This window comes from Sphaeramia orbicularis, chromosome 22, assembly GCF_902148855.1.
Source record: "Sphaeramia orbicularis chromosome 22, fSphaOr1.1, whole genome shotgun sequence".
In the NCBI taxonomy this organism is placed as follows: domain Eukaryota; kingdom Metazoa; phylum Chordata; class Actinopteri; order Kurtiformes; family Apogonidae; genus Sphaeramia; species Sphaeramia orbicularis.
Window position 1 is genome coordinate 5,999,804 of NC_043978.1, and position 12,477 is coordinate 6,012,280.

The following is a 12,477-nucleotide window of genomic DNA, read 5'->3' on the forward strand; positions in this document are numbered from 1 at the left end:
TATTTTAAGTGTTACAATCAAACATCCATAGTTAGAGGGCTAATAACTTTTGAACTATTCATACTAAATGGTTCAAATTTTCACACCTAATTCCTGGATATAATAAGGCTAGGTACACATATGGAGAGCTTTGTATGTGACATATTTGCAAATTTATGGCATGCCAAACATGGCTTCCTGGAATGCGCATTTGTCCATGGTAGCACTTTTGGCTCTGTATATCTCCAGATTTAATGACACCAAATGTCTGATTCTTTTTAATATATGAGACAAGTTATAGTACTGCCAGAAAAACATGTTATATCTGTGACAAAAATTATATTCTCATATATACATGCCCCTAAAAATGGAAAAAAAAAACTGTGTTCAGTCTGTGTTTTGACTGCTTATAGCAAATGTCTGATCAGGTCTACCAGAAAACAAATGATATCAGTGAAAAGAACAAGGTCTAATTGATATATGTACCAATTATGAAGTTGGTGCTGTGAAGAAAACTATTTTATTCAAGCTGTTGAATATAGAAGCTTTATGACATGCGAGAATGTCATTCTCAATGTTACATCACATACTATGTCATTATTAATTCAAATTCTTTTGCATACACATAATATGTTGTATATTTGTAAATCTCACAGAAGCCAAAACTTGAAAATAACGTGTAACTTTCTTACATGCTTTATCACAAGATATTATGGAAACAGCTACATATGTCTACATATGCCCCAGCATGAACTACTCTTTCACTCATCCAACACTACTCTTTCTGCTCGTCCAAAGTTGGCATAGATCTCTGTATAATAGACACTACACTGAAACATTTACAATACTATTCACAAAACAAATTTTAAAAAAATTGTTTTCTTTCTATATTGAAATGCTCCTAAATTATTACTCGAACACCTTCTGCATAATAAATACTGTACTGTTGTATATACCTTGTATTTATAAAGGTTGAAATAAAATCTTAAATGTGACAGTTACTGATAATTCCAATCATTTCTGAATTAAAAGCCTTACCTTTTGAGGTTTTTCACATAATCCACTCTGTGACAGTCATCACTACATTGAAGCTTCTCTCCAATAAAACATGGTAACATTGATGAAGCCATATTAATGTTACAAGGCTGAAATTCAGCATGGAACAATATGATCAGTACACCCCACAATAGGCTACTTCAGCTGAATCTTTTTAGTAAGTCAGCATGTTTTCTATTCTGGGAAGCAGGCCAATACGATTTCACAAGGTGATGATATCAGACCCAAAAGCGCTACAGTAGCAGACTGCCAAGGCTGAGTGATGACATCAGATACCAGTTTTGCTACAGCAGCAGACATCCAAAAAGTGATGACCCAGAATTGTAATCTCACTGGTCAAATATTTTATTTTCAAGTTTTGGCTTCTGTGAGATTTACAAATATACAACATATTATGTATATGCAAAATAATTTGAATTAATAATGACATAGTATGTGATGTAACCTTGAGAATGACATTCTCGCATGTCATAAAGCTTCTATATTCAACAGCTTGAATAAAATAGTTTTCTTCACAGCACCAACTTCATAATTGGTACATATATCAATTAGACCTAGTTCTTTTCACTGATATCATTTGTTTTCTGGTAGACCTTGTCAGACATTTGCTATAAGCAGTCAAAACACAGACTGAACACAGTTTTTTCCATTTTTAGGGGCATATATATGAGAGAATATAATTTTTGCCACAGATATAACATGTTTTTCTGGCAGTACTATAACTTGTCTCATATATTAAAAAGAATCAGACATCTGGTGTCATTAAATCTGGAGATATACAGAGCCAAAAGTGCTACCATGGACAAATGCGCATTCCAGGAAGCCATGTTTGGCATGCCATAAATTTGCAAATATGTCACATACAAAGCTCTCCATATGTGTACCTAGCCTTATTATATCCAGGAATTAGGTGTGAAAATCTGAACCATTTAGTATGAATAGTTCAAAAGTTATTAGCCCTCTAACTATGGATGTTTGATTGTAACACTTAAAATATGGAGCCACGCCCCTTTTTTGTAGGCTTAATATCTCCAAAACTAGGGAGATATTGGCCTCAAATTTTGCACAGTTGTTATTAGTTACAAGGGCATCAAAATAAAAAATTATGAAGCAAATCTGAGATGGTGAGTTGGGAACTTTCTCCAAAATCTGGTGATTTGGCACAGAATTACCCTGCATGGTTTCAATAGAACATTGTATAGCCTACATTACAAATGAGGCAGGGCATTCTGTTGCTGTTTTCTCCAGTTCAGTCTTTGGACCGTACATTAGACTCTACAATCAGAAGTATTTTTTGGTTTAGGAGAATAGTCAAGTCACAACGTTTCCATCTCACATTTTGCTCATTGATTCTGTTTTTGCATAAGAAAAAAAACACCTCGAGTGAGCATAAAAACCTTGTTGTGAAATTTGGGATGTTTTTGTAAATGATGATGTTTCCATGTTGTAAAACTTGTGCAGAATTCACAGTAAATGCATTTGTGGAAATGCTCCTACAGTCTTGTACTATATTTGAGTATGGGCCAGGCTTAATATCCTCTTAACTACACAAGAGAAGAGCACTGGCTGTAACAAAGGACCTCTACATTTATTTGCAGCCACCGTAGTTTAAAGGGATGTGAGCGTACTGTGATCTGCAACTTCAGAACTTGATGTCAGTAAATATCACAGACTAAACCTTAAATCAAACATCAAACAAATGAAAAGGGGCTTTGCCTGATTTAAGAAGTTCTGAAAACCTAAATCTGCTTATTTTATTATAACTAATGTTTTTTTTCTCTTGTTTATGTTTTAGTTGTGTTTTTTGCAAAGCCGATGAACTTTTCACTGACTATGAGTCCAAGTTGTTCTCTCATACGTAAGTAAATGATTGTTGTCTCAAAACAACCAATGGAACAGTGCAACATCCTGTTTAATGTGGTGTCTAAATTTCCCCTGGCAGTGTGAAGTGTCAGACAGCTATTTTTGAAGAAATGATCGAAGACGAGGAAGGGCTCGTGGATGACAGACTCCCCACAACCAGTCGAGGACTGTGGGCAGTCAGTGAGACGGAGCGAGCTCTGAAAGCCATTCTGTCATTTAGTAAAATGAAACGGATGGATTCGGACCTGCTGGAGGAGGGCAACACTTTCATGGAGCTGTTTGAGAACTGGAAGAAAGAGTACAAGGTTTGTACATGAAATGACAACCCACACTTCATTTAGAAAAGCCAGCTACACTTATGATGTGGAGACTCTTAATGAGACAAAAGATTGTTTGTTTATTTATTTTGAATTCGCATTAAAATCAAACAGTAAAAGGATTATATAAAAGAAAGTCCAACATTCGAAAAGGAGCGAGATTAAGTTTAACTTACAATCTCCCACCCCCTTACCCCATCCTTCAACCTACCCTAAAATCCTACACAAAACACAAAATTGCTATACATATCAAGGACAGATTGTCTATTTTGCAGCAGCCTTTCACTTTTAAGTAAACTCTGTCCTTTGTTTACATTAGATTTGGACCTGAATGTTGAATAAAATCTCTCACTATGGATTCAGTATGCTAGTAGAATCATAGCTGCATTTCTAGAAACAATTCAAAGTCTTAAAAAACTAAATTAAAAAAAATTGGTGTGTGTTTTTTACATAACCTGGGTTTCTGCAGATAAAAAAAAAAAAACTGAACTCCTTTAGTCATGGTCCATTTTCTTAAAGGTTCTGTCCCACAAAAAGTTGCTCCGAGAAAATGTTCCAAGAAAATTCTTTGAATTAACCCAGCAGGTTAAGACTAGGTCACAGTAAAGAGAACAATTTATTCCCAAAGTATCTCAACCCTTAAAAGAGCTCATAAGGTGAAACACTGTTCAAGGAGCTTTGGTTTGGTTTCCCCCTCAGAGTTAATGGTTTACAGAAATAAAATGACACAATATAGGACCTTTAATAAAACATAGGTTTGCATCTTCTGTCATGTATATAAATCAAGGTTTTCCTTATAAAACCATGAGCAAAAAAAAAAGGAATAAAAGGTCAACTAAAACTACACTATTCAAAATACAAATAAAACTGTCTATGTGCTAGTGAACCTAATCAAACGAAACTAATTGAAATCAAAATCCAAATAATGTGTGGATTATAAATCTAAATTATTAATGACATTCACTGATAAGCCCTGATCAACCAGTCACACCTTTCCAAATATTGTTATCTATCACCAGGGTCAGGGGTCAGGGTTTCTTCAATCATTCCTAAGCTATGACGCATACTAGAAGTTTTTAGCTGAAGTTAGGGGCTGTCTCAGAAGAAATTGTAAAGAATTATGTCTTAAACTGTCTTAAATGTCTTCACATGTATTTGGCAGGTCTTGAAAAAGTACTAGATGTGTTTTGGTTGAAGTTTGTTGGGATATGACATACAAGTGATGTCAGAAAAAAGCCTCATATGTTTAATATAAATATCTAACTCATAGAGTTCCTTTATGTGGGTCTACTGTACTGTATTGTTCTCTACTGTTTCCGTCATCCTCCAGGTGCTACATGAGTACTGGATGGTTCTGAGGAATCACGTGTCTGCCATAGATGAGCTCGGTATGGCCACTGAGAGGCTTCGTGTGCGTCTGCCTGATGAGCCCAAGCCCAAACTTCTGCACATTATTGAACCACATGAGGTGAATTAAAGACGTGACATCCCATGTCATTTTTCTCTTTTCTCTTTTGAAGCCAACCCTGTCATTAGAATCTACCATCATGTGTTCTTTGAATTACTCCTTTTTACATCTTTTGAACAAAGAAATGACATTAATTTTCAATCAAAACAAACATTATATAGACACGTTTTCCAGCAGAAGTGAGCTGTGTGTGTATACAGGGTGTATCAAAAAAAGTAGACTCTCAGAAAAAACAACATAAAACCAAAATGCGAAGACATTTTGAAAATCTGCTCATATGTGTTCATTGTCCATGTAATTGTCCCGTGATTGACACCAGTGTCCTGGGTCAGTTTTCATGCTTCAGTGAACAGCGCTAATTTGAATTGTGCAAAATAATAGTCTTTTGTGCATGGAAGTGTAAGGGTTAATATGAGATCTGTCTCCATGGATGACAAGTTCCATTTGTTTTTGACTTGCATACATAAAACAGGACAAAAATAATGACATGAACCCCCTACCATTCATACAAAGATTTCACGCATCAGTGAGAAACTGAAAATTAATACCAAAATTTGCTCAGTGAGTCCAGATTTGGATTTTCCACTTCAGGATGTGAATTGAAGGCACAGCTTTCTGTTAGTCAAAGGATTCCAGCTCGTTTAGTCATCCACATGGACCCTGTTCCTTTCCAAGCAAATTTGTGCCCTCCTCAACATATCTGCGACGGCACATCTAATCATGCCCCTGTCCTGCCTCAGGAGTTCCCTTCAGCTGTGATGATGCAATGAATGACGTATGCTGACTGAAATGTTTCAAATTTCAAATGGTCAGCTCAAGACAAGCTTATAGAATCCTCACTAACAGCATTAACCCCTTGTGTTTGTCCTGATAGACTCAAACCTGTCATTAATGTGAAATCTTTGTATGGATGGTAGGGGGTTCACATGTCATTATTTTTGTTCTGTTTTATGTATGAAAGTAAAAGACCAGTGGAACTTGTCATCCATGGAGACAGGTCTCATATTAACCCTTACACTTCCATGCACAAAAGACTATTATTTTGCACAATTCAAATTAGCGTTGTTCAATGAAGCATGAAAACTGACCCAGGACACTGGTGTCAATCAAGGAACAATTACATGGACAATGAACACATATGAGCAGATTTTCAAAATGTCTTCACATTTTGGTTTTATGTTGTTTTTTTTCTGAGAGTCTACTTTTTTCTGATACACACTGTAGAGCAGGGGTCAGCAGCCTGTAGTCTCCAGAGCCATTTTTGATTGAAAAAGAAAAAAAATGTATCTGGGCCTATAAAAATAACTGAACATGAGTTTACCACAAGGTATTTAGGAATGTTTTGGACCTTAACTTTGCATATCCATTATAATAATGCCAAGTTAGACGCATTTATGAAATTGGGGGTGCTGTTTTCAGGATTTAGGATTTGGAACAATTTACAGAAGGAGATAAACCTGAAGGAGCTGGTCTATTTAAGTACATTCAAAGTCAATCTAAATCAATGGGAAAAGGATAAATGTGGATGTAGTTGTTTGTCACACTGATTGAATCAGGTTCTGCTTTGAGATGCTTTTAAGGAACATTGTCAGTATACTTTTAGTACCTTTTAAATTATTGGTGGTGTTTTATATGTATGTTTTCAGTTTGTTTTATGTGTGGTTTTAGAACTTGAGTTTTACTATGTGTTTTATGTACATTTTTAGTGTGGATGTATGGTTGGGAGTCTTTTTTCCTAATTAAAGAAAGGTTAAAAAAATTTACCTAATGAAAAAAAATCCATTGGCATGTGTATGCTTACTTAGAATGACACTATGAACAACAGCCAAAAAAGGCACCAGGTCCTGATGTGGCATATGACACAGGTTTAATTTTCAAAATGTATCACAATGACAGCAAAATATTAAAAAAATAAGTGTTACTCATTTTCTGGAGAGAGGGTAAAGAAACACATCTGGCTCATGATCTATGGGTTGCACACCCCTGGAATAGTGTAATCAAAAATGTATATTAACATGCACTTGCAAATTTGAAAACAAATCCTGTAACTGTAGAATTTTCAATATAATGCCCCATTATTTAACTGCAAAATAAGCATGTGTGAATCCATTTTGCACCTGGTATGGCTCTGATAGGGATGCACAGAGAAGGTAAAAAAGGAAATGAACTTGCTCTGTGTCCATACATTTGTGCTTTGTTATAAGATCACCCAAACTTCCACTCCCACAGGTGTTTTTTCTTGGTTGCAACCTAATGCCATTTTACTCTGCTTGGTAAATCTGGCCCTAAATTTAAAGTCGGATCAGATGTATGGCGCAGTGAATTTTTGTTGCGGAAAGTCTCCAAGGATGTAATATTCTGTCCTTAACTATTTGTATTACATTCCTGACCTCTGACCCTGGCTGTGTTATGTCCAGGTAGAGCAGAACAGAGTGAAGCTTTTGAATGATCAAGTGGTGGCCAAGTCTCAACTCCAGAAGAAGCTCGGCCAATTTCTGTATCTCACTAACCTGGAGAAGGTAATTTACCATTACTACATGTCATTGCTTCTGGAATTCAAAATAATCCAAATAGTAATAATGATTTTTTTCCAGTCTCAGGATAAGTCTACTGGAGGTCTGAACCCAGAGCCATGTCCCATCTGCGCTCGTCCTCTGGGACAGGAGGTGAGTGTTGTTCAGTCCAGGGAGTTTTGGATGTGGAACTGTGGCACCACATGCAGTACAGAACAGCAAATAGAATAATATCAGTCAGAATCAGAATGCTTTATTAATCCCAGGGGGAAATTATTGTGTGTTACAGTTCCTCCATTCAAAGATAATAAAAAGTAGCAGGAAGGAAATTATCTATACAACAAAAAATAAAGTAAATAAATGTATACAGTACATAAACACTTTAATAAAACACAATTAGAACAGCAATTTGTACAATATGTACTAGACAATATATTACCAATATGATAATTACAGAAATAAAAAGTGCCAAATATTGTTGTGTTATTAAAAACTAGCACGTTGACATGTGGCAATCCACAGGTTCTAAAAGCAGTAGAGTTGATAAAATGGGAAGCTGAGCTAAGCTTACTGGTGTAACACATAGATGAGGAAGAAATAAAATGGGCCTCATTTAGTTTCGTATTGACATTGACGTCAAGGCAGCATAGGACTGTTACACAGGACTGAACATGACAGTTTATTATAACTCACTGCCATCCTGTGTCTGGATCCACTGAACTGTCGTCCGCGTGATCAGAGTCTGCGCAGAGTGGTTTGTCACCGTGTTACGGTCGGAGGGGGGGGGTCTGGAGGGCGACATTAATAGGCCGGGTCTGACCGGGGACCAGCAGAGTGGAACCGGGCCACAGTAAGAACCAGACTGACCTTGTTCATGTGTGATCACAGCTGAGTACGTAAGTGCTGAGAAAGGCACAGGCTAGCTCTGTCCAGTTGATCAGTTATAATGCAGACACACATACACGCACACACACAGAGGCCACTTGGCTTTTATAATATAGATTATGTAGTTAAAATGAGGAATTGTACAGTCTGATAGACACGGGCATAAATGATTTCCTGTGTGGTTCAGTGGTGCATTTGGGTGGAATCAGTCTGTCACTGGACGTGCTCTTGGACAACATTCACCTCTCTGACACCACGGTCACAGAGTCCAACTCCATCCCCCCAACGTTACCGGCCTTGTGGATCAGCTTGTTGAGCCAGAAATTAGGTCAGCATTTTAACAGTTGTCAAATCCAAAGTAATGGCAGCATATTTTACAACTGTTTCCTGTCTTGACCAGCTGCTGTGACAGTTGTCTAGTTTTGCATAAATGATACAGCTACAAAAGGAGTCAGTGGAGTTTTATAGGTGTTAAAGTTATAGAAATAAGTACATTTGACATCATTACATTTTCTTGCACTTTTTCTTTTTAGTGGGCGGTGTTGACCTGCGGCCACTGCTTCTGTAACGAGTGCATCGCCATCATCGTGGAACAGTACAGTGTTGGCTCACGGCGGCGGGCCATCAAGTGTGCCATCTGTAGGCAGACCACGTCCCACACGGAGATCTCCTACGTTTTCACCACACAGTCGTCCAGTCAAGACCAAGACATCCCAGTGAAGGTCAGCATGTGCATGCAGACGAAGAAGAGTCATAAGCTCAAAACATTTTTGTATTATTTTTTTTGTCTTTTTTTTTTTTTTTTTTATCAGGGCACGGTCTAATCATTAGTGTATTCTGTAGATTTGCAAAAATTAATAAATATCATGCAAACTCCATTTCCAGATATTACTCATATTTAGTATATAGATTTAGGTGAGGTTATGTTTTTAAAGTTACATTTTTGTTCCATTGTGACTTCAGGTGTCATTAAAAGTCAGGATTATGGGATTTTTTTAATGTAAATGTATGTAATTTGATTTAACCCAGTTTTGGTCAGGTCATGGTTATTAATTATTGTGTATATGTTCAGGGAAGCCACTCTACCAAAGTGGAGGCTGTAGTGAGAACCTTGAAGAAGATTCAAGTAACTGACCCCGGGGCCAAGTGTCTTGTCTTCTCCACGGTAACTGTAAACCACGCCCGCTGTGGAAGATAGTGATTTATTTTGACCGTATCAAGTTTTGGATCTGACCCAGTTGTTCCTCTTTCTCTCCTTTGCTCAGTGGCAGAGCGTCCTGGATATTATCGCCAAGGCTCTGTTCGACAACAATATGGAATTTTCACAGATAAATGGGATTCACAAATTCCAGGTATGAATTTTGTCAAGGTACTATTTAAAATATAAAGCTGTTTTCTGTCTGGGAACAGAGATTGTCACAAGGACAAAATATAACCCTCTCCTTTGGTTGATAACGACCTTGTTATGATGGAAATGATACAAAAAGTTGAAACGTTGAAAGAATTATTATATAGATCTTTTATATGTTTATTTTGTTTAGTTTAAATCCACAACTTCTACTCTTATTATTCTAGGAGAATCTCAGCTCCTTCAAATATGAAGAGAAGATCAATATCCTCCTCCTCCCTCTCCACACTGGCTCCAATGGACTGAACATCATTGAGGCTACTCATGTGTTACTGGTCGAGCCCATCCTCAACCCTGCTCATGAGCTGCAAGCTATCGGTAGAGTGCACCGCATTGGCCAAACCAAGTAAGAAGCAGGAGATAAAACATCTCTGAGAACAGCACCAGGACACACATCAGGAAAGGAAGGCAAAAGACTTTTCACCAATAAAACACAAAAACACAAAAGGGCTTTTTCTGCTTAGCCACATTACACTTTGTGCAACTTTTACCATCTGCAGAGCAGGCCTCCAGCTGCTCTCTCTTCCATAGGTGTTGACATGTTTGTATATGTTTTTAAGCTTCGGGGAGACACAACACACTCATCTGTTTATAACAACTGGATCTGTTTTTGGTCTGAGACAGTCAGAGGAGTACACACTCAATGTTTGTCTTGACTGAATCACTAAATTGACACTAAATCAAGTTACTAATCAATAAACACACTCAGCTGTGTTCCCTTATTCATAGGATACAGACTACCATTCATTAAAAGCACCCCCGTCTACAATTAATGCTCAGGTTTCTCGTGGCTCATTTTCCATCTAAACTAGCTGTGGTGTTTTTCCATGGTCAAGGCCATGGAAAATGTCTGTGTCCTCGACAGTCCACACACCTTTTGCCACTACCAACTACGCTTTTGTTCTTTATGGGAGTATTCAGGAAGGTGCTGAGGATCAGTCAGTTTCTTACATCAGCATCAAGTTGCCAGGCCCTCAGTTGCTGATTGAAACCAATGTACAAGTGTCTTAAAGCAGCAGTACCACTGACGTCCACTAGATACTGCTCCAAAAAACCCTGGCTCCCATAGACCTACCTTGAACTTCCTGTTAATTATATCTCAGGTTGAGTAGAAGATTTGATGCCATGAGGATGCCATGTCAGGCTTTGATTGACAGGTATGATTGACAGCTTGTTCACCCACTGACTCACACTTTCTGAGCGTCTGTCTGTTTAATGAAATATGGTTTTGGTTTTAGTTAACAGGTTTCAATAACAAGACCTTTTAAACTGTGCTTTATGAAGTTTACTGTTTTACTGAGTCATTCAGCTAGTGTTTAGCATTAGTTTACCCATGACCTCTCGCAGATGGCTCTGAACCCATGGGCTCCTGCCGCTCCGCCCCTTTTGTACAAATATGGTCTATTTGGCTCCAAAAAATAACATGGTGACTTCCATACTGCAGTCAACTGGTATTCAAAACAGCAGTTCAGAAACATCTTGGATGATATCTCGGCTCCTTTATCCAATAATTATCTGGGTTCTCGCAGGGTCTTAAAAAGTCTTAAAAGTCTTGAATGTACAAATCTACATTTAATACCTTAAACAAGTCTTTAAAAGGTATTCAATTTGATATGGTAGGTCTTCAGTTACGTTGCCATAAACTTGTTTGCTGCACTGTGTTTAAATGTGTCTGTTAAATGTCCAACGTTGTTAAATGTAACGTTAGTCTACTCAATTCCGCCTGTTCCAACCCAACAATTTATATTGAAATTAGATACCAATTATGGCTAACTTTGGAGCCCCTGGTACGAAATGATTACAGAACATTCAGCCCAACACATATGCAGCAATTAGTTATGTAAATGTTGTCTGAGAAAGCTGACTTTGGGAATGTTTTTTGAAATGGGCATTAAATTTCTGTTCCAAGTAGTCTTCAAAAGGTCTTAAAAAGTCTTAAATTTAACTTGAAGAAACCTGTAGGAAACCTGAATTACATGCACTATATATAGAACTTACTTGGAAAAAATTATGTGGATCAGCTCTTTCTTGAAAAAGGCATAAAGCACCACTTAAACCTCAAAATAGTTGTAACATTGTGTGACTTTTTACAGACCGTTTAGGTCAGAGTAAGGAGAATTCATGGGACTTCAGTCTGCAAATGTATGACTAGATGTTACCAATAAACACATGCTGACCGTTAGAACATGCAAATGTAATTACAAAAATCCCTTAATTTCTGTAAGGTAAATGCTGTTTCTTCTGTCTTTCAGGGCAACATTTGTTCATAGATTTCTCATCAAATCCACTATAGAGGAGAGAATGCAAGCGATGCTGAAAACTGCTGAGAAAAGGTACAATTAATGTGTTTGGAACCCATTTATTCAGAAACAAATGTTGAAAGGTTAAAGGTGACTGTTTGCCTTCCAGTCCTGATGTTTTCTCTTCTTTTTTCAAGTAGCCACAGCAGCACAGCGATGAAGCACTCGGAGGCTGCTGTACTGACAGTGGCCGACCTTGCAGACCTGTTTACTGAAGACACCGAACCTCTGGAGTGAATCTGAACACACACACACTCAGCTGAAGATGAACAGGCAAACAGAGCTCACTCTTTACTACCACAAATAAACTCTTGCACATTCCACTTTTTATATAAGCTTGATGAAAAATTAATTTCAAAAAACAATATTTTAGCAACTCGCTGGCAGCAGTCAAAGATTACAAGTTTCTTAGTCGTACTCAGACTTGTCTTTGGGGTATATTTGTATATTTGGATCTCTTGTTGTCATAGTTGTAGATGAAAACTCAAAGGATCAATCGCCACTTGAGCAGTTTCAGTACCTGTATGAATTGTACTCTTCTCTTGTGTTCGTCAAATATAATGCATTGTATTTAAAGCCTTGCTGTATGAGAAATTCATAAATGAAGTAATTCAACTTTGAACCTGCTATGAGCAGCTCTTTTTGTCCAGTTTATTCCAGTGCAGTAAAAAACAGAAGCTGGGAGGAA

At 37.4% G+C, this 12,477-nt stretch overlaps 1 protein-coding gene across 2 annotated transcripts in view; it reads left to right on the forward strand.

Annotated features, from left to right (window-relative positions):
* shprh (SNF2 histone linker PHD RING helicase) overlaps window positions 1–12,411 on the forward strand; it is a 29,878-nt gene extending 17,467 nt beyond the window's left edge. Inside the window, exons 20-30 of one of the 2 annotated variants that reach the window (XM_030126174.1) lie at window positions 2,831–2,893; window positions 2,978–3,203; window positions 4,546–4,683; window positions 7,101–7,202; window positions 7,278–7,349; window positions 8,615–8,803; window positions 9,154–9,246; window positions 9,347–9,433; window positions 9,657–9,835; window positions 11,742–11,822; window positions 11,927–12,411. In XM_030126174.1, coding sequence (XP_029982034.1) covers window positions 2,831–2,893; window positions 2,978–3,203; window positions 4,546–4,683; window positions 7,101–7,202; window positions 7,278–7,349; window positions 8,615–8,803; window positions 9,154–9,246; window positions 9,347–9,433; window positions 9,657–9,835; window positions 11,742–11,822; window positions 11,927–12,026 — 1,330 coding nt within the window. In that variant the 3' untranslated portion in view covers window positions 12,027–12,411. The remainder of the gene's footprint in view (window positions 1–2,830; window positions 2,894–2,977; window positions 3,204–4,545; window positions 4,684–7,100; window positions 7,203–7,277; window positions 7,350–8,614; window positions 8,804–9,153; window positions 9,247–9,346; window positions 9,434–9,656; window positions 9,836–11,741; window positions 11,823–11,926) is intronic. The other variant, XM_030126175.1, reaches the window with a different exon arrangement.
* Window positions 12,412–12,477: the final 66 nt, after the last annotated feature.